This window comes from Calypte anna, chromosome Z (genome assembly GCF_003957555.1).
Source record: "Calypte anna isolate BGI_N300 chromosome Z, bCalAnn1_v1.p, whole genome shotgun sequence".
NCBI lineage: Eukaryota > Metazoa > Chordata > Aves > Apodiformes > Trochilidae > Calypte > Calypte anna.
The window spans coordinates 70,996,367-71,019,742 of record NC_044274.1 but is presented as its reverse complement, the minus strand read 5'-3'; the positions used below and the strand labels follow the sequence as shown (position 1 = coordinate 71,019,742).

The 23,376-nt window shown below is 37.8% G+C and overlaps 1 protein-coding gene across 1 annotated transcript in view; it reads right to left on the bottom strand.

Annotated features, from left to right (window-relative positions):
• The window catches only part of ADGRV1 (adhesion G protein-coupled receptor V1), a 285,963-nt gene that overhangs the window by 81,347 nt on the left and 181,240 nt on the right, over positions 1-23,376 (bottom strand). Inside the window, exon 86 of the mRNA XM_008492118.2 lies at positions 5,614-5,730. Coding sequence (XP_008490340.2) covers positions 5,614-5,730 — 117 coding nt within the window. The remainder of the gene's footprint in view (positions 1-5,613; positions 5,731-23,376) is intronic.

Sequence of the window (23,376 nt, the reverse complement as noted above, 5' to 3'; positions counted from 1 at the left end):
GGGACTTAAAAAAATAATGTTGATTTATATGTTTCATTTACAACTGTCTGTTTTTAGGACAGGTAAAATCCATACACAGTGACAAGACAATTGCAAAGTGGGTATTTGTGCTTGTGAAATTTTGCAGATTTCCCTCAGCCAAGTGTTTGTCTATCAGTTTGTTCAAGCAGATTCCATTATCAAAATCAGGTACTTAATTAGTGGTTTGTGGATTTCTTCTGTAAGTCTCATCCATTAATTATATTTCAATTTTTTCCCTATGATTTATATAATGTGAATATGCAATATTTTCTCATTATGAATCATTAAGCACATTGCATATGGTAGCTACTTAGGTTTGTTTTTTTTTTTTCTAATTATTGGTTTAGTGAGAATTTTAAATGCTGCCTTAGAGAATGACATTTTATAAATATGTCTTGTGTATGCAATTATATTAATTATAATAATTATTATGGTCTTTTTTTTTTTATTATTTTCATCTGGTGATCGGTGCCATGCAAACAAAAGGCCAAGTTTGTTTTTCTTAAAAGAACACAGGAAAATCCTACCATATAATTTAAGCTGTCCTGTATATATTGAAAGAACAGAGAAAAAAATATTAATTACATTGTTGGATATTCACAGGAAGAAAACATTAAACAGATTAAAATCACATTTAGGAAAAAAACCCAGAGCTTTTCAAAAACTTTCTGCTTCTCCTTTTTTTTTTTTTTTTTTTTTTTTTTTTCCATAAGACTGAGAACACATTCAAGATTCTGTTTATCACTTTAGGCCATTAAAATTATTCAAATTACATGCCCTTGCAGTACTGACTAATCTGTGCTTCACTGATAGCATTTCAAGACAGGAAAATCTTGAGTTATGCCATTATGCTGAAGGCTGTTGGTTCTACTAATTCTGACAATCTGGTGAACATTGCTCTCACTCATCCTGAAATTGTACTCCAAGAAATTGTACCTCATGTCCTTGCTCTGTGCTTGTTTAGCCATATTTACCTACCTCACCTCATTTATCACAGAAGAATAATAATACCCATATTGCTGCAAAGATGTAAGGGGGCTTGGATAGCTCACTATTTCCTGTGCAGTGACATTTTTATCTTGATAACTGTAAATTCTTGTCTTCAACCCCTTTTGAAGTTCCACAATGTAATCAATGAAATACAAATAGTAGAGCTAACTTTAGTAAATCTTTTCCTGTTGCCATGCTGCAACAATAGCCACTTCAGAGGAATAAAATGTGCAGTCCATTTCCCAGCTGCTCAGGTGGAAGAGCAAATGTACATGTTGTGATTGTTCTGATCTAGAATGCAAAACAATTTTGAATTCAAATAACACTCTAATGAGACAATGAGAACTTCTCTGGTGCCTCTTCTAGCATAAGGCAACTAATTGAAATTATTGTCCCAAAACTGGGATGCTTTTGTTCATTTCCTGATACATTCATTCACTTATCCTTAGTTCTAATCTGTGCATATCCACTAAGTATTAACTGCAAAATACTTTAAACAAAGTCTTTCCTAATTCAGTGGGAGACCATCTCTTTCCCTTCCTCTTTCTTTTTAAGAATGGTCACAGCTTTAATTTTCAGAATAGCTGCATGCTTTCACAGAACCTTTCTTGAAGCTGTTTAACAGTACATAAATTGTTCATAAAATTAAACATTATACTTATTGCAAGCTAAATGCTTGCATTACATATCTGCTGTAAATTTACAGAAAATTTAAGGTGCTATTAAATCCATAAAGGAGGATTCAGGTGTGTTTGGCAGCAAGTTCATGACATTAATTCTGGTTTGTTTATTGCTCCTTTTGCTTATTTTGCTATTGATTTACTCCATTCTAGCAATGCTTAAAAAAAGCCCAAAGAGTCTACGTTTTCCTATGATTTTACTCTATGTCAGTATTAGCAGCTAAATAATTTTATTTTTTCCCTCAAAAGACAATTTTGTTTCAGTTTGGTTGGTTGGTTGCTTGCTTTTTTTTGGTAAATAAAAATTATTTTTCCTGATAAATGTTTTTCATACTACAGATTTGTCACAGGAAGAACAACAGAATACACAAGACATCCTTAGTGTGTTTTCCTAAGATAAAAGTGAAGATTACATTTGAAAATACAGGTTTATGTATGAACACATAAGTTCGTACAGGGAGAGTTTTGTCAGGATGAAGACATATCTTAATTCCAGACTTTGTAATAAGACAAACGTTTCAGGCTAAGCTCACTCTTTTGGCACAAGCCTTACTCCATTTCTCCTACAGTCAAGAAAGCCTCATCTTTAAAAAGTTGGGTACTGTTATCAACATTATGCAACTTACAAAAACCTCCCTATAAAAGCAAAGAAACAAAACAATGCAGGAGAGAGGAACCAGACAAGCAAGGATGATTTGATGTGGCCTTTATTCTGACTCTGAAAATGGACCAGGTGGCCTCTGAGGTCCTCTCCATTCCTGCATTTCAGGTATTTCACATGGGCAGTATCTACCTGTGTGGCACAAATAACTCTTGTCAAATGTGAGCCTTTGAATTCAAGAAGCTAAAAATGGAAACAGAATCAGCATAAGAAGCTACAGAGTTTGTTGCAACCTCTATCAAAATATGATAAAACACTAGGTACCTAGCAGAATTCAGAAGATGGATAGATTAGAGGGAAAAAAAACGTAAAGAAGTTGTTCTGGAGTCTAGAAAGTGAAGAACTTTGATCTGGACTACAGAATCGAATCTGCATTTGTCCAACTGTACTGTTAAATTTATGTTTTCCTATAGACTCTTGTTGCCTGGAAATGTTTAAAATCATCTGAATTTTCTGGATCTTTCACACCTGCATGTATCTGCAAGCAGCCTGCACTTAATTATGACACTCACCCACTTCTGTGTGCAGGGATCAAGACTGACATGAGAAGATTTGTACAAAATGGGTTAATGATGAGGAATATGTATTTTACTACATGGTCTCACAGCAAGCAGAGTGACTGCATGAGTGACACAAAATCTGTTTGCATATTTTTGCTGTTTCCCAGGGAGAAGTATTTAATTCTAAGTATAAATTAATGTATTTAAATATGAATACATTATTAATCCTGCCTTCCAAATCAAGCCACATGTATTAAGCAGACCATGCTGGGAAATATGAGCATTCATTTCCCAGGCATTTAAATCTGCCACTTAAACAGCAGTGGCATCTGAGCTTCCCAAATCAGTTTGGTTTTCCCTTGGACCAACAAGCTTTGCTAATATTGTCATGGGGAGCAAGTCAAGCACAGAGATAACCCCAGCACTCCTGCAGTGCCCTGGCATTGCTTCCACACTCTACAATGTGAAATACAAGTCCAGGATCCATTCTCCATCAAGGGGAGTAAACTGTAGCTGAGAGATGGGTTGATCTGCTTCAGGTGATTTCTTTTTTTTTCCTTCTGCATCTTTCAAATTCAGGAATTATTTTCAGCTAAAAGACCTGCAACTACAAAAAGAGGTAATCCCCCTCACTCTGAGTTTTATTCCTGAGCTCTTGTCAGCTCACTATAAAGGATTCCTTCTTAAGCACCTCTGTCCCCTTAGATTTGAATGAAGGGTCTTCATGACTTAACACAATGCTCAGGCTCCACTACATGCAATGGAAGATGCAAGTTCTTAGGACCCGGACAAAATGTACTCCAATAAAAAATAACAGTGGGTTTCAACTACAGCCATAAAAATTACCAGCTGTTGATAGTCACTTAATATTTTTTAATTTTTTTTTTTTCTTTTTGCAGCTGAGGTAACTCCTGTAGGATCGGAAGATGAAACACTACCAAACACTGAGCAATCAAACCATGAAATATCCCAGAAAACTGGAAACTTATTTATTTATATACTTATAATTTAAAGTATAACTATTTGCTTTAAATAGCAAATGTTCAGGAGAGTTGAAGTGACTCAGGAATCAAGCGAACAAGCAGCTCTGAAGAAGAAAATAATGAACAGCTCACAAAATAATGTAAATTAGATAACCTCAGAGAAAGTCATGAGCTGAGACAGGTGAAGGAGAAGTACAGGAAAAAAATTTCTGTATTAAGACAGCAGAAATTAAAAACTACTGGAGAGAATATCTACTTTTAATAAAGTATAAATTCAGGAAACACAACAAGAATAAAAAGAGCATTAGTATCACTAAAGACAGAGTGCTTTAAATCTCTCCACTCTATTTTTACAACCAGAGGCAGCAGCAGTGCACATGACAGACCATCTACTTGTAGCTTGCAGAAATCAACAAGCACAGTGGAGCTGTTAGAAAGCCTGCTAAAAATGAAAGTGAGCCTGACATAATCCCAGGAAAACGCCAGATAGTACATGAATGTCAGTGGGAGAGAAAGTTGTATTTAGATCTAGCCTTATTTGCAATTCCTGGTTTGGTCTGACAACCTGCATGTTGGAGGATTTGTACAGCAGTGTGTGGAGCAGCATACATAAAGCTGTATGCTACAATAAATGTGCTATGGACAAATCCTATTATAGTAAATGGCATGTCATGTTAAATATACATTTCTAGATGAGGACATGGTAGTGCATTTTCCAAATAACCTCACAGCTTGTTATTTAGACTAACTGGGATAATACATCTGTTTTTTCATGGTCTGCCACATTAATTCAATTGTTTTTTACACCATTTACTGTTCTATAAAGTGTCAACAGAGCAACGAGGACAGGGAAGGCTCTGGAGCATGAGTCTGCCCAGGAGCAGCTGATGGAGCTGGGGGTGTTGATCCTGGATCAGAGGATGCTGAGGGGAGACCTTTTGGCTCTCTGCAACCCCCTGAGAGGAGGTTGGAGCCAGGAGGGGTTTGGTCTTTTCTCCTAAAAAAGAAGTGATGGGACAAGAGGAATTTCCTCAAGTTGTGCCAGGGGAGGTTTAGGTTGGAGCTGGGTAACAATTTTTCCTTGGAAAGGGTTGTCAGGGCCTGGCCCAGGCTGCCCAGGGCAGGGCTGGAGTCCCCATCATCCCTGGGGGGGGTTTCAGAGCCCTGGAGATGTGGTACGGAGGGACATGTGGCAGTGGTGGCCTTGGCAGTGCTGCGTTAGATGAACATAAAGGTCTTTTCCAATTAAAATGATGCTTTGATTACACAAATCAAAATCTTGATTCTGTCAATATTTATAAATGTATATTTTAATGCAACCCTATGAAGGTATTTTGCCTTTTTATACAAGTCTAATGACTAAAATTTTACTGACTCAAAAAGACCGTGTTGTTTACACTTACACTTACACCTGCAAGAGAGTGCTTCAAAAGACCAAATAAAAGATGTTTAGAAAAGCCATTAAAAATAAAATATTTTTATAAATAAAAAATAGTTGCTTGGTGCTTCGAGACAGTAACTTCTATTGGATGAAGTGAGATGTGGAAATTCTTACACAGCTGTAATGGATATCAGGGGGAAAAGTCTTTATAGGGCTCAAATATTTACCCGTGGCGCTGGGACAGCCTAGGTTTAATAATGACCATGTAATATTTTGTGTAGCTGATAGCATTGAATTGCAGAGTTACTTATGCTATGATATAACAGAAACATGGAGTAAGTATCAGATACTTTTACACTGTTTTTTGGGAAAGGGTGAAAAAGACTGAGAGACCAACCTGAATAAGCATCCAGCTGAACTGGCAGAGGTAAAGATAATGGGTAACAGATGCAAGGGCAGAGCAACTTCCCTCTGAGAGATGCTGGCTCATGTAAGCAGAGGCCAGAAATGAAATCTGCAGGGGAAAAAAATTAATACATGCATGTTACAATTAAACAAAGATGATTTAATAATAATAATAATGAGGAAAAAAATTATCTTCAGTTTGGAAGGAAAACATACACTCAGTTACCATTGTGGAGACTCAGGAGAGATACCTTGTATATATAATATTCACCCTTTAACACTGTCAGCCACAAGCCTTAAACTTTTTGAAGACAATCTGGTATCCATTACAGACATATCTGAACAGAATAAAGACTGACTTAATATTTGTTCTTAAATATTTGTCCCCAGCCTAATTGCCATGAAATATTAGACACCAGTTTTGTAACTGAGGGTTGAGATTTCCCCCCATAAAATAAAAAGAGCTTTATCTTCTGCTTTCAGTTAGGCCAGAAATTTTATCAAGTATTCAAAAAAACCCCAAGAGGTATTTACTGTCTTAAGGCTGTCAGACACGTAGCAATATTATAACTAATCACACAAATAGAAATACTGAAGAAAAGGGAGTAAGCATTTATTTTGTTGCCTAAGACCAGACCAGGATTTCACTCTCACAGGGCAGATGTAAAAGTTTTTTGCACAGACCTGCCAAATGTCCAAGGTCTATACTTTGGTCAGATAAGAAACGTTGCCTAAGAAACAGAGGCATTCCAACACTGAGAGCAATGAATGCTGCTAAACAAGTTCAATAGTGCATTTAACATTTAAAAAGAAGCTGGAAACTTTTAGCTCTGTATTCTGCGAATTTGCATACAGGAAATACGAGGAAATAATTTTACAAGCAGACTTCATTAAGGAATTAACATATTTACATAAAGAAAAACTGGATTGACCTCCTGGAGATGTGCAGTAACTGATTATCTTTCTTTTCCTTTACAAGCCATAATACTATCTTGACAAATAGCCCATTGACTTGCAGCTTGTGGGTTATGCAGACTGATTTTATGTATATAAAACTGGGATATGACCTGGAGAAGGAAGTTAAAGTATACTAAGTGATTTGTCTAGGTACACCTGGACATTGTATTTAAAATAAAAATAAATGTATGGTATTGGAGAACTCTTAGGCAGTCTTTCCACTATATGAATATCCTTTTAAAGGCAGGGTCTGTATATTGACAGGCAGACAATGTTGTCTCACCATGAAATGGGAGAACAAGCAAGGGCAACTGGACAGTAAGTGGACTAAAAGCAATTAGGAGATGAATTCCATTACCCAAAGGAAAAAAAAGTATGTTTAACATTTTATGTCAGGGTCACCAGCCTTTTTCTGGGAATTAGAAGCTAACCATGACTACATTAATATTCTATTATTGGGAGGCTAAGACACACAGCTCAGTATAGACTGATACTGAGCAGAATTCTGATACTGCTAGATGAAAATGCTGTTGTCTTGAGTGGGTTAAACACTATGGAAATGTGTGTGCCTACCATTAGGGATAAACATAAAAACTGTTTGTGTAAACAACTGTACCACCAGCTAGCTCAAAAAAACACCAGCAGTGCTTTCTCTAAAACTTCAGAAAAAACATTTCCTTTATAACAAGCAAAATACCACACACATCTGGGTGGAGGAGCTTTACAGAAGGTTTATGTATATGTCAAGGACAGACTGTTAGGCTAGAGATACAGACAAAGAAGGGGTAAAAGCAAGAAAACAGACTGATCCAGACCTGGAAACATGTTTTTAGCACCTTCTGTACTGAATGTTGACTTAAAAGCAATCTGCAACTGTAATCAAATAAACTAAAATTTTTAGCCATTCACTGTTTTAAGAAATTTAATTTTTGTACATAAAAAAGAGTAGTCTTCCTCTGTCAACCCTGTTCCAATGGAGAGTCCAAATATTTGCAAAAAAGAATGTCTTTCATGGATACTGACTTTTACTGAAGAGAAGCATTACAGCAGAAGTAATTACTAAACTAAAAATTCACTGTAATTACTGGCATTACAGTGTTTCAGTCAAAAAATGGTAAGGAGGCAAAGAAATGCATACATTATTTACATATAATTGTTATTTTGCCTCTCAGGCAGAAGATAAACATGAGGATATGATTATTACATGAAAACCAAAAGGCAGACCATATTTTTGAAATGCTGGGACAAGGAACTGTAGTTTAGCTATACTGTTCTAACAAAAGCTGCCTCATTTGCCACTTACAGCTTAAAAAGCAACATGCTGAAATTTAGTGGAATCACATGGGGCACAGACCACTGAACAGACTTTCCCCCCATAATATCTGAGGCAGATAAGGAAAAAGCACCTTTCAAATGAATTGCTCTTCTGCACTGTGCTTATTTTTTAACTGCAGTGGGCAATATTTTGAAATAATGAACCTATTACTTTAGTAAGCAAAAAATGTACCTTGTAATGGGAACGAGGTGTTCTCTGAACATTAAAAAATAACATGTTGGATGTGTTCCTTTTGATACCAATTGTTCAGAGATCTTTCAGCAGAGACTGTGTGATTTTAAGTACTGCTTTTCAGTCATTGTAACCTGCCATTTAGTTCTGTGCTGAGGTTATAACACAGTGTTACTCCTGGAACTTGTAAAGGTGATCAATATCAACTGAAAATGATTTAACTAGGGGATAACAAGTGATTTACGTCACTCAAGTTGTAGGGTGTTACTTTTCTTAATTTGTGTTCCAGTTCTGTGCCACATTCAAAATTACAGTGGTAGCATATTATTCACAAGGATCTTCTTGACAAAATGAAAAAAAATAAAGTGAAAAAAAAAAAAAGTTAAAATATAGAAGATGATAAATCAATGAGCCTCAATTAAAGAACAAAAAGAAGGCACTGGCACAAGATGTCCAAGGAGGTTGTGGAGTCTCCTTCTCTGGAGATATTCAAACCCCACCAGGATGCAGTCCTCTAGCTGATCCTGTTTTAGTGGCAGAATTGGAGTAGGTGATCTCTAGAGGTCCCTTCCAACTCTGATAATTCTGTGGTTTTATGAATTCCCACCCAACAGTCATTTACTCAGTTAATTAATAAAAGAATACTTCAATACTTTTGTAACTCTAAGACAATTACCTAGCAATTACTTGAAGGAAATTAGCACCTGGTTATTTGACCTAAGTTAGCAGTATCAAACTATAAATTAATAAAACCAAATTATTTACAAAACTCTACATTCCTGTATGAAGAAGTATTTTTTTGTACCACTGTTTCCAGGCAGTAGGCTCTCTCAGAGCACCACTCCTCTGCAAGCTAAGAGCAGCCTCTTTTTCAGTTTGCCCTTACATATGGTCAATTTTTTATTATTTTTTTGTTTGTCTATTGGAAGAATCTCAGGTTAAACAGGATTTCCTCCTTCTTGGGATTTACACAATAATGAATCACAGAAAGCAGTATTATTTTCCCTCAAGCTTCATTTTTCAAAGTTGAATAATCTGACCACTGCACAGCTCAATAGTCTGTGGAGATGTCTAATCTGAGCTGAGCAGCAAAAGCAGTTTAGCTCCATGAATACAGTATCTCTTTGGATCAATTAATCTTTTTTTCCCCAAGTAATCCTGTGTACTGCCCTCTGAAATCCATACTCCCACGTGTTAAACCCTTTCCTTGAGCAAAAGTCTTTGCATTCATCATCCTTCCCTGTACTGCTGCCATTTTAATCCTGTCCCTTCATGAAAACACATATGCAGGGCTGAACGGAGAAGAGCTGCAGAGGTTTTACAAGATTCTCATCCAAGAGTTTTCTTATCTCCCTGTGTGCCATGCAAATAATCCTGGTACCTGTTAATACCTCAGAGATCACCTGGTACACACAGTTTTTCTTCTCATTTCCAACTGACTGCCTCTTGTTAAAGTTCTGCTGTCAGCCCACAGCCTATGGCTTTTCACCCTGTACTAGGAAACAGCCCTGTGTGTCACTCTTCAAAGTTATTCACATCTCTTTATAAGCTGCCCCACTACCTCTCTAAAGTGCCAATGCTTCTCTGCTTTCTGCCTTCAGCACATTTTGCCCAGGCACACCATTTTCTATCCCAAAAACTCATCCTTTAGAGTCAGTGGAGTACCTTTCCTCATTTGCCACTCTCTCATAACTTTTCCCATTGGTCTGTCTCATGCCACACCCATCTCCTTGGACTAATCCTCCCCCATTGTTTTGCTAATAGGTTTACTAATTATATGACGTATCATGTATTTTATTGAAAATATCTGATCAAAGAAAACTACCAGATTAGTCTGGCATGACCTAAATATAAACAAAAGACCGACTTATTCTCTGCTTCACTTATGTCTTTTGACAGACTTTTTTTCTAAATTCTTAGGTGTTTCTGAAACTGAATTAATGGGCCTTCTAGGATTTTTATTATTTTTCGTATTACGTATCACTTTTAATATAGTATTTTCCAGTGACATAGTAGCACTCTGAAATGAAGGATTATGTTCAAAGCACTTGGGAGACCTGCAAAGTATCATGCCACCATTTTCAAAGTTAGGGGGATGGGGAGTTTTTTGTTCTATCCCATGAATGCCCCCACCCTTTGGGTTCCCTTCTGCTTCAGTAGCCATAATCTTCACTACATGCTGCCATCTCACCATCTGGCCTTCATCCCAGTGGTGATCTTTAACAACACTATCTTAACTGGATATGTGAAGATCTTAATTTTGTTTTCTTGGAGTCACATTTGATATACTGGCTTCTCCCACCTCACGGCAAAATTCCACCAGTATTTTTACATTTTTCTCCATTCATTTGTGCGAAAAAAACCCATTTGACAAACTATTGCCAGCCAAGCCCAATGTACATGTAGTATTCATTAATGCCAAGCATCATGGCCAACGAAATGTCCATGTATTCATTGATGTCAAATGAAGATGAGGGGAGGAAATCAATAAATAGTCTAAATTATAAAATAACCCACTAAAATCAAAGCTCAGAATTAGCAAGAGCCTTGTTACAGAAATACACAGAGAAAACAATGAGTCTGAGAGTTGCCTTTCAAACACTGTATGAAAGAATGAAAGTATTTCAATGTATGGAAGAAGAAGGAAAGACTGAAGCAATGCCATAGCAATCAGCAGCCAACTGAGGAGCAGGTTGACTGGAATGTAAAGAAAAAGAAATATATATGAATGAAGAATAGTTAAGTTGAATACATAGTAGTGCTGACAACTTGCCATGCTAAGTGCTGAAATGCTACCATATGATGGACTTTAAAGTGATGATGTTGCATGGGAAGTAATCTAAATTCTACTTTGAACCAACAGATGGAATTGCTGAATGTTTTCTTTGCCTCAGTCATTTATAACAATGCCAGTCTTCAGGAATCCCAGGTCCCAGAGACCAAAGGTTGGAACAAGAAAGATGTACCCATGGTGGAGGAGGATCAAGTCTGACAAACTGGATCATGGTGCCTGATGGGATGCACTCAGGAGTGCTGATGGAACTGGCAGATGTCACTGAGAGAACACTCTTCGTAATCTTTGGCCTATTATAGTGAGTAGAAGTCCCCAAACACTAGAGAAAACCAAATGTCACCTGCATCTTCAAAGAAAGGCAAGAAGAAGGACTCAGGCAACTACAGGTTGGTTTGTTTCACCTCTATTCATGGGAAGGTTAAGGAGCAGATAATTCTGGAAATCATTGCAGGCACATTAAAGATGAAAAATCATCAGGAATAGTCAGATTGGGTTCACTGAGGGAAAGTCATGCTTGACCAGTTTCATAAACTCCTATGATGAAGTGAATGGCTTGGGGAGGGGAGACCCATTGATATGGTCTACTTGGGCTTCAGTAAGGCCTTTGACACTGTCCCTCAAAAGACCCTCATAGAAAAGGTGTTGATGTATGGTCTGGATAAGCAGAAGTGGGTTGAAAACTAAGTGGGTGGGGCCAGAGAGTGGTGGTGTGGCAAGGTGCTCTGCCTCAGTGGGCCTGCCTCAGTTTCCCTTTGTGATTCCAGGGAAAGCAAAGGGCAGAGCAAAGTCTGAACTGGTAACAAGCTTGAAGGTACCACTAGGAGACCCACCTGGGATCTGTGGTGCCAGCTGCTGTCCTGTGATAAAAACATGGAGCCCAGCATGGATCCAGCCAGGCTGAACAGAAACCAGACCAGAATGGACAGATAAACATAAGAATTTGTATAACGAGGGAAAAGGCTTTCTTGGCTTTTCCTTTGTCTCCCTTCTATCCTCCAAGAGAGGATTTTGGAGTTTTGTCTGAGTAGTTAAAGGACAGCAGTCAATAACTCTGTTCTGTAAAAGCCTGGTCCCATCTTTTGATCAGAGAGAATCCTGTACACTTCCCCAGGAAGATGTGTTGGACTTTCTCTCCTCCAGGGGGAATATCTGCTTGAGTTGTTCCTTGAAAGTCTGAGAGAAAAGGGACAACCAGCCTTACCAGAGCAGGGCAGAAAGTGTCAAATCCTCAGAGATTAATTCTTAACTTTAAGACTGCAGTCATTTCATTATCATATTGCCTATAGGTATATTATTTTAATCATTGTTCTAAATCCAGCATAAGGACTATTAAGTAAGTTTCTAGCATGTAGATGATTGGCCCTGTGTAAGTTATTCAGATCCTTGATTATTTACACACTTTATTGTTAAGAGACTATTGTTTGTTATCCTATCACCCTACTTCCCTATGCTAATATCCTCACACTCATATAATCTGATTTACACCTTTTTAGTCTAATTTTTAAGATCCTCTGCTACTAATAATAAACTTTGGGATTTTACATGTACATCTCATCTGCTATTTTGCCCTGTATCGGACACGTGGTAAATGGTGCAATCAATTTACTGAGTCCACTCCCACCTAACATCTTCATTAATCACCTTCATGATGAGGCAGAGGGTTTTTTTAATTTTTTAATTTGCAGATTACAGTCAATGGAGTGGCTGAGACACCAGTGGTGGTCATGACAGACAGGCTGTAGAAACTGGTTGATAAAAACCTTACGAAGTTCAACAAAGGGAAGCACAAAGTCCTACACTTGAGGATTAATGATCCCAGGTACCAGTGGATGCTTCTGGCTACTTAGCTGGATAAAAAAAGGCCCTGATGGTCCTGCTGGACACCCAAATGAACATAAACCAGCAATGTGCCCTTGGCTAAATGCACAGGATTAACCTGTTAATGTATATAAATACCTGAGGGGGGGCAGAAAGACGGTGGAGCCAGGTGGTGGTTTCAGTGATGGCCAAGACAAGAGGCAGGAAACACAAACTGAAACACAGGAGGTTCAGTCTGAACAGCAGGAGACACTTCTTCACTGTGAGAGTTACCAAGCATTGTCACAGATTGCCCAGAGCTGTTGTGGAGTCTCCATCCTCAGAGATATTAAAAAAAATCATCTAGACACAGTCTTGGGCAACCACGCTTTATGTGTCACTGCTTGTGCAGAGGGTTGGGATAAGATTACTTGCAGAGGCCCCTTCCAAATTCAACCATTCTGTGTTTCTTTGAGAAAAGCAATGACCTTACTGTATACATCAGACCAGAGTGGACTGAATTTTTTTTTTTTTTTACAGTTAGCATATGTAGAAAATTGATGTTTTAATGGCATAATATACTATTTGAACATTGTATGATCAAATCCAAGATTATATGTGAGAAAACTTACCTATGGGTATATTTCTGAGTGCCTATGCAGAAAAATAAATATCCTCCTCTCTCTTACTTTTTTTTGGTGTGTGTGTGTGTGTGTGTGTGTATACTAAAAAGAACCTCTCTTTAATCATCTGAGGTCAGAGACTTCAGCCTCTAGTCTTTCTCCAGCTACTGGGAGGAGATTGGAGACAGCCCCAAGGTGTTGGGAGCCCTGCTCAGCAGTAATCAAAACATCCCTGTAATTTTGTACACAGAGCTAGAGAAAACCACAAAGCTTGATGTTATGATGGATGCTATGGGGAAAGTTACCTCCATCCCAGCCTGGACCATATACAGAAAGAACTACAAATGTTTGCAGAGATGCCCATGCTTCAGATGAGATTTTTCTCATCTGAATTTAACATCTCAAAAGAGGTGGTAAGGGCCAATGATTCCAAACAGGCATCCAAAATATCAGAACTTCTAGTTATGTGTGGATTTGAGACTGCATCTTTCATTAGCTGTTTTGAACTGTTCTGGCAAGTGTTATTTTATCATAGAGGGAAGATTTAGGTTAGACATATTAGCTACCCAGTTCCTTCAAAAATGCTAGAAAACAGGAATGCTCAGCACTGACATTGTATGTTAAGTTAAACCTCCTAAAGAACCAGTAAAAAATGGGTTAAGTAATACTGCAGAAAAGTACAGTCAAAACTTGATTTATGATTTCAAGAATTGCATCAAGTGCTTTCACAGGGGTAGAATAAATCTGAGAGTAATATTTCCCCATTGTAAGAAGTGCTGAAAAGGCAGAATGTTGTCCTGGGTGAAGAACAAAGAAAGAGAACACCTTGCTATGCTCTAGAGAAAAAGCTGTGGAGAAGGCTAAGGCAAGCAGGCATGAAAGCACCAAGCAGCAGAAGAGCAAACATTTATCTTCAAAAAAAGTATGCAGACCCAGGGCCTGCCACATCTGCTCAAAACCAGTTTCACAGTCTCATCCAAGCAGGAAGCATCTCTGCCACCTGGAGCTGAGGAAAAGATCCTTCTCCACCAGAAGAAACCCACAGACCGAGTAGCTGACTCATCTAGGACTCTGTGCAGTGTGCCAGTGAAAAATCTGCTACTTGGTCACATTTGTGTAATTTCTGCAAACTCCTGTGTCACAGAAGAAGCTCACAAAGCTTTAGGCATTGTCTTCTAGACAGAAATGTCTTATTGAAATGGATCCTAACAATGGCTGTTTCATTTCTTTTCACATTAAGCGATTAAAAAAAAAAATCTTTTATAAATTTTATTCTTTTCTTTCAATAATGCAATATTTATTTGTTTGGTGCACTTAAAGTAATATTGTCTTCCTTGCAGGGCTTATCTACATGTTTTTATATTAAAAAAGAAAAAAACAAAGAGCTCAGCCATATGCTGTCATAATAGTAACCCAATCTGAAAAGAGGAATAGAATAAAAGGCATAATTTACAGTGATGTTCCTTTTGTTTGACTTAATTGCAACGAACAATAACATGGGAAACTAAACACATTGGAACACCCATGTCCCCACCGAACTGCTCTGTTCTGCTTCAAATTTACTTTATATGGGTAAAAAAAAGGGTTCTCTACTTGAACACAGGGACGTTGCTTAATAATAGTGCACATGAATCATACTTTTGTTACTGCTCAGGAGGTCAGGACAGCACTTATGTAAGTGAAGTGTTCTTGTGTTTTGTGTTCTGATATTAAAGCCAGGGCAAAAATATCAATAAAGGATGTACAAAAGATTTCACTAGCAAAATTTCCAACTAATCCATCCTGGAAATAGTAACAATGGTACACAGTGTGTGTTTAAGAGAACAGAAGAAAAGGTTCTATAATTTAGAAGATTAGAGTGTTTAAGTGGGTCAAAAGAAAAGTTCAAAAGCTAACTTTTCATTTCACATTTATTCCACTGATATTCTTTTGTGAATTTACACACATGCTAAATGACTTCACTGATCACTAAATTATTACCATAACTCAGAGGAGAATGTTTCATTATGGACACCAGAAAAAAATAATACGTGGGTTTAGGTTTATTTCAGGCTTCAGTTGAGTCAGTGAACATATATATTAAAAAATAAGTATCTTATATACAGCAGCTCCAAATCCTTACTGCATAATTTGCATTTATTGTGTATTTGAGGATAATTATGCTTTTAAGAATTATTTGCTTAAACTATGATGCTTATGTATCACTGTTAACTGGCACTTTAAGAAAATCCAAAAAGATAACTAAAATAAAATGACTTGAAACACTGATGGTTTATTTACCACAGAGACCCATGGTGCTTTTGTGTAAAGATGTTTACACTTTATTAAGCAGCAGCAGAAATGGTAACCATTTTCAGTAGTGATTAGACATCCACAACCATATGTTACTCATTCCCTTCCCCCAGCTGAGCAGGATGGCACTTGGTTTCATGCTGGCTCCAGTCCCTGCCTAATTTTCTTCCCATTTTTATTCTCAGGGATTTTTTTAGCTTCTCTAAGCACAGTGGCAGGCAACCTGAGGGTGTAGGGTACAGGGTGGGAGGGGGAAAGTCACTGTGGGGCACAGCGGAGCAGCTCCCAGCTGGCCCTACAGCAGAAAACTTCTGCTGGGGAGGCTGGGATGGGTCACGCCCTTCTCAAGATTGAAATAAGTACCCAATTTCCCGGGCTCCTCTAACAAGTGGTCCAGTTATGGTATCCCTAACAAAGAATGAGTTGAGTGATAGTCACTGAGAAGTTATACTTGATTTTTATTTATTTATTTATTTATTAAATATTGAAAAACTAGGACTAGCAGGCTCTTTGCAGGCCCCAATCCATTTACTTTTATATATAATACATCTGGCACAGGACTCTGTAAAGACAGTTCCTGTTAGACCTGGGACAAAGACACACATTGCTTTGTCACTCATTACAGAACACAAGCCAGACCTGCTGAGTCCCTCTGGAAGATCCTCAATAGCACACCATTTTTGTCATAATGATGCCAACCATCAAAATTGTATCTACAGTCTTTTCTGGTTTCAAGTTCCCAGGCATGGCCCATGGCAGCTGATTTGTAGGTCCAAAATGAGCTCTTCTGATGGAGGTTGACTTTCTACAGTAGGATCTGCCTCATATAATCTACTTGGAAGTTTAGACTCCAAGCAGGTCTGCCATAAGAGATTAATTGGCCTTAGAAGCTCTTCCAATGGGATCTATATACACTTAGGGGGTGTATGGGGAATATCTGTTTACAGTATGACTTTTCACAATATTTCTGTATACAGTTTTTGTTAAGTTCAGGTGTAAGCTTCCTGCAATAAGTGCACACAAACTTGATAGCATGGCCATTTATTATTTCTAAACTGAATTTAGGACTCTCTCCACAGTCAAGTTTTGACAGAAGCTTTTAAGGCATAAAGACAAATTTACTTAAAGCATTCTTCAACAAGGGCTAGCAGATAAATTACCTACTTCTACTATTATTTGTGGCCTACAGTATTAAAGAAATGCTTGTCTTAATCAAGTAGTTATGGTAATCTTTGATCCAGATTCCTTCTAAATGTAAAAATGCAGCCTAGGGAATGATCAGTTCAGGGATCAGTACAGGCTGTTGTGATACCTCCATCTGTAACTGCTGCTTTCTTTGTGCAATCAGCTTCACAGTTACAGAGCAGGAGAAACTTTCCTTCTCTAACAAAAAATAAAACACAAAACATTTGGATTTTGTTGTGGTAATGGAATTGACTTTTTGAACCTGCAGTTGTCAGTGTGATTTAGTAACCAGCATAGGCAATAATGAGTGGTAAAGATAGAAGATTCTGCCACTTGAAGTCAGGACTTTTCAGATACCCATAATAAAACCATCATGAGAATGCCAGCTGACACAGATAATTAAGTAGTAGTAAATAGTATCTTAGTAATCATAATTCATCTGTTCTGTGCAGACTCACCTCATCTGTAAATAAGCAAGGGAAGGAACCAGGTCACTAGTGCTTTGAATTTGAAACAGACTAAGAATTAAATTTGAAACAGACTAAGAATTAAATTCATTTAATATGCCAAAAAGATCCATATCCCAGAGCTGTGACTAACCTAAAGCACTAACATAAATTAGGCATTAAGTACAACTTTTACTACACCAACCCTATTATAAAATAAGTTCCAGAGTGAAGCTCAATTATTTATAGAATTTAGAAATTGTATCCTTCTGCCATGGACTTTGTTGAGGGGTACAGACTGAATTTTTTTTTTTAAAACTCAAACATATGAGCTTCCTTATCTGTACAGAATCTGTCCTCTGTGGTTTTGCCAGCAAGTGAAAACGACCTACAGAGAAAGTCACTTATTCCTAAAATAACTGTTCTGTTTTAATGCAAAAATAATTTAAAAGAAACTGATGTTTATTCTGGAATAGAGAATCTGCATATGAAACTAGTTTGAAATGTTACTCTTTAATGCCTACTTCAATATTTTGATCTTCAGTGACTAGAGGTTCTGGTAGGGAATATCATGTTTTCTGTAATGGTTTCTCATAGTTTATCACATGTAGTGAGAATCCAGAACACACATTCTTTGTCTAAAGTAATGGCTTTGAAGATAGTATTAAAAAGCCAGACCCAGCAAAATTTCTAAAAATAAAAAGAGATTCAAGACTAAATCTTTAAAATGATTGCCAGTTGTAAGTAAAAGAACTTTAATTAAAACAGTAATGTAGACATGTATTTTTGTATTTAAAAAAATAACAAACTGCTATCTGAATTCTAGCTAGTAAATTAGAGGTGTCCAGTGCTGAGCTACATAGGCTCATATGATCTAATTATTGTTCCACAGTCAAGATCTACAGTCAAATGCTAGAAGAATTTACATGCAGAGTTCTGTGCTGTCACTAACTCACCTGCTTTTTGCATTCTTTTGCCTTAATTACTCATGATTTGAAACATTAGTTTGGTAAACCAGCACCAGGGCACCCTGGGAATGAAGCAATTAAACCTTCAAAAATTGGGCACAATTTTGTTCATAACTGCACTTGTTATTACACTCGGCAGCTTTCAATTTCTGATGCACATTTATGGAACATCAGTTTTTGATGATCAGAATGGCTGTTCTTTTATACAGGCTGATAGTAGAAAGGTGGTGTGCCTTCCACATTTTAAAATCACCTTCTATATTTGCCACCAGTACATACAAATATTTGTATCGTTTATGTAAAGAAAAAAAAACAGATATGGGACAGTCTTCTCACAACACTTTTGGTATTTCAAAACCATTTTTACTGTGAAACGTCCTCACACTTTGTATTGGAATTAGAGAAAAACAGATATTTAATTTGTCATCCTGAAACTCCAGCCAATACCCAGTGATTTGGACTCACCATATCCAGATACAGATGAAGTTTAAGCACTATAGATTTCTGAAGAAACTGTAGGGAACACAAGTTACACCTTTCAGTTCTATTTAATAGCTTTAGGCTTTGAAATGGTCACAGGGTTGGCAGGTGACTCATATCCCTCTTGAAAGAAGCTGTAGGCCACAGGGTTACCTTTCTGCATCTCTTTTATGGATCCTCTCAGTCTAAAAGTCTTTAAACTGCATCCACATGTTTCTACTGAAATTGGATAGAACATCCAAAATACCCCTGCTCTATCATACTTGAACAGGAGGAGAAATGCACTCACTATTAACTCACTTTCCAGGGAATATCTTGACCAGACTGGAGCTGCAGATATGATAGGACAGACAGATAATGAACAATTTGTGTACTCCTGGTTTCATCAGACAGAAGTAGTCTTTCTTAGAGGAGAACATAAAACTTCCTGAGGTAGATGAGAAGAGTACAGAGGCAGGGTACTGACCCTCTTGTCCAAAAAAAAAAAAAAAGTTTGCATGCTCAGTTGTGATAGGTTGGTAACACCCTTCAGCATCCAGCACTTTTCTTTGATGATAATGTACACTCCAACCTGCTTTTAAAATAATCTCCAGTGCTGAAATACTTTGCTTCCTTGCCCTGATGATGGTGATGATGTAGAGGTGGTGACTTAAGGCAAGTCTCACACTAGGTTTAAGGGCAGATGGCCAGATTTATTCCCACAGTACTCAAGTCACATGTGCAGATGTGGAAAAGGCCACAACAAAGAGTCTGACTGAAATAGTGGATGACTTTCTGGATAGAAGTGAAAAGTGAAAAAAGAGGGGACTTACAGAAGCTTTAAAAAATGAACAGCAGAACTTGGAAAAATGTAAGAAGCTCTTCTAGGGTTTAGCCTAAATCTATCAGAGAAAATGTAGAGTAAAGCCCACTCAATGAAATTTTCAGCATCCAGACAGAAAAGATGAGTTTAAAGTATACTTGACTAAAGCAAAAAGGCTTTTCTGTGCCTGGACTACAAAGAGGCAGGGGACAACAACAGGGAACTCCCAACTCTGGATCAATTCTGCAGATCCTTAAGGGAAAAAGGCACCTGGGAAAAGTCAAAACCTATGGCTTCAACATAAATTTCTCAAAGCCTCTTGGTAGGAATGAGGGAAGTTTCAAATGAGAAAAAAACACATTATTGCATCAGACTAAAGCTGAAATTGTGATTTGGGTCCTCTTCTACACCCATAAATTGTAGGCATATATTTAAAACTGAAAATTCAGACTCCATTTAAATCATCACCCACTTCTAAATCATATGGCTCTTATACTGCAAGGATTCACCCTCAGGGGCAGGCAGGTAAGGTGGGTCCACACAGCTTTCCTATCACTACCAGTTCAATTGTCTGGGCAAAGACCACTGAGGGAGAGATCACTATTTACAGCAACAGATGTAAACAGCATTAAAACACTTTCATGATTGCTGGACAGGGAGGCTCCAGTTATGGTTATCACCTGATTGCAGAGATCAGGCACTGCATGTGAGAAAGACTGCATGGGGCAGCCAAGCCAGCTTCAAGTAAACCAGGTGTTCTGACATCCAGCAGAATTTGACCCCAAGCTTTTTTTTTTTTTTTTTTTTTTTTTACACAACGCTGTTAGGTGATTAAAATAATTCCAGTTTTCTTAAGCATCAGTTATTTTTTGTACAAAAAAACCCACAAGCTTCTGTCCTTGATGCACTGTGATAATTTCTGGTAGATTTAGCAGTGGATCCTGAGTGCAGATGTTCTGCCAGGAGGGATGAGATGCATCTTGTAGCAAGTGTGTCTCCATCCCCAACACTTTATCTCCCAGGGTTTTGTTCTCAGACCCAGCAGCACAACTCTGGTCCTTTTAGCAGCTCTTAACCTGACAGCCACCAGGTATTGCAGGATACCTTCTGATAAAAAAGGTCATGACCAATGGCTAAATGACAATCTTTTTTACAGCAAATAATTCAAATTAGTTTACTGTAGTTGTAGCATTAATTGTTTATAAATACTTCCAGCTTTAGCAGTGAAAAAGCAAAAGCCACCAAAAACTGCATTAATAATTCTAATTACATGATCCACTGACCCTACCTTGCAAGAAAAACAGAGCTCATTCCTAATGAGGCAGTAATTTTGCAACCATCTTCTGTTTTATTGTGTCAGAGTGGAATCAGGAAAAGAATCTGTAAACATTTAAAATTCATTTCCAAGTCAATGTCCCTGCATTAAAATTGCTTTAGATATGAAAGTATTTCACAGGTGATTAAAATGCTATGGAATATTTAGGCTCAAATTAATGTCACCTACTGTACCTTCTAGAACAGTAAGGCAAACTTCTCATAAGCAAACACCATGACTATGGTCCCACAAGCTGACTGGCAAAACAAACCACAAGAAGAGAAAAAGCTTCTGTGACTTTGCAGATATATATTGTATAATAAAGTGCAGTGGAGAAAAATTCTCTTCAAATAGCAACTCAGATACAGGATTCAGAGTGAGAGGAATAAACATACGTGGCTAAAGAAATACTTTTCTGGGGTGGTTTTAAACACTGGAACGTGCTCCTGCCACTCATAAGACAGGGACTGATTTTCTCTTGGTAAGACAGAACCAAAGAACTTCAGCTCTGAGCTCTTTAAAAAGAGGTATGTGTGAGCTGATAGCTGCCTAGCCCAGTTTACATTCCTTCCCTGAGGTGACTGCAGCTCCTCTGCAGCTCTGTCGCTCTAAAACCCAGAGATGTTTATGCTTAGCAAGCCCCAAAATGATGGATACTTCCCATGGATGTGTGGTAATTCTGCAGGCAAGAAAAGGCAAGACAGAAAACAGAGTTCTGCAAGCCAGCTTTGAAGAGCATACACTTAAATCATATATGCAAGGAAAACAGGACCAGCAGAATGGCTCTGTATGGATGCATCTCCAGGAAAGCAAACACCCTCTGATTAACTGATAGTTCTAAAGCCACTGATCACCACATTTTCTTTCAAGATGTGAAAAAAAGCACTTTCCCTATTGCCCTGTGGGTTTTTTCTAGGAACATAGTATTATCCCCCTTATCTTTTATTGCAACACAAGCCAAACACAAAGAATGTTAGTCATAAACAGTCACACATCTCAAACCTGCCTTCTTTTAGAGATCATTTCTCTACTGAACCTCAACATTTTGCTTGTTCCTTCAGAAACAGGGATGTTTTTGCTGTAACCGAGTGCTTCAAACACTTCCTATGCTCAATTCCTATACTAATAATAGCAAATGCTCTCCTCAGCTCCCTCCCACGTGTTGAATTAAAACACTAGAAGGTCAAATGTGCATGAAGTAGTCTATATACATTAATTTATTAACTGAAATGACCTCATCAGGACATGTTTTGCTTTTCTGTTTCTTCTTAATATGTTCATGTAGTCAATTACAATCAGTGAACTGACTTATGAGCTCCCATCTCCCACTGATCCCATGCCATGTCCATGCTGCATCTGGTGGTGAACCTTCCTGTGCCTGTTACTCAACAACAAAGCTAAAAGTTAATTTTGCCACTTCAAAGGAAAAAACTGAATTTTCTTAATTCCTTGGTTAAACACCTCTGTGGAGGAGGCACCTTCCTGCTCTCTCCCTCTCTGCCCCTTCTCATTCTCCAACCCATCTCCAGGGGCTGTGTCTGCAAAGAGCTCAAATGAGTGTCCCCACATCCCTTGGCACCAAGAGGAGGGACCTTCTGCCACGCATGGCCATTGGCCATGTTGCATAAGGTCAGCTTTAATTTTTATTGTATCCCATGCACAGATGTGATTTCAGCTGCCTCACGCTTTCAGTCAGCTGAACATGAGCTAGCCCCAGATCAAAAAGCTGTGTAGTTTGGCTAACGCTGTGGAGTACATGAGAAAATAAGTCTTGCTGGGAGGCTGAGTCCCACATTAGTTTGAACACAAAGCAACTCTTAACTGCATCTAAACAGTTTTTGTTCACAGCTGGCCTGAGTCCAGCCTGAAGCACGAGATGTGTATACTTTTCATCTGCCTGGAAAGGATTCCACAGGCATAGTCTTGCTCTCCAAGGCCTGATGAATAAAATGTCATTGGATAAGATTAGGCTCATATGTTTTCTTTTGTTTTGTTTTGTTTTTTTTTAAAGTTTGTTGATTTTTGGAGGTTTTTTGTGAGGGTTTTTTTTTTTTGGTTTGCTTCGGTGTTTTCTTTGTTTGTTTGGTTTGCTTTGGCTTTTTTTGTTTGTTTGCTTTGTTTGTTTTTTGATTTCACAGCCATGAAGACAGGAGCTCAGGAAACAATATCAGACAAATAACAAATAGGGTTCCTCTAAAATTGTCCAGCAGCTGCTGGAAACTGGCAACTGCAAAAATTTACAGTGCAGCAAAGCCATTCAGTGAGGTAGGACATCAGCACTAGCCATCTAATTAGTAAAAAAAAGGTAGAAGGTGAAGGTTACCAGTTCTTTCTTATGTTCTTCATCACTAAAAATGCTTGCATACTGGAAGAGCTCTCCATTTTCTCCAACTGTGCTAGATAGTGTAATAAAATGTATTATCTTTTCCTACAAATTTTGCTGTAAGTAAACTGAAGGGTACAAAAGTATAGCTGAATGAATCTTATCCTCATATAGCATATACTTAGGAACATGTCGATGTCTGCCTTTATTTGATTGCAAACATAAAGAATGAAAATAAAGCATCAGGCAAATCTGGATCAGGTGTA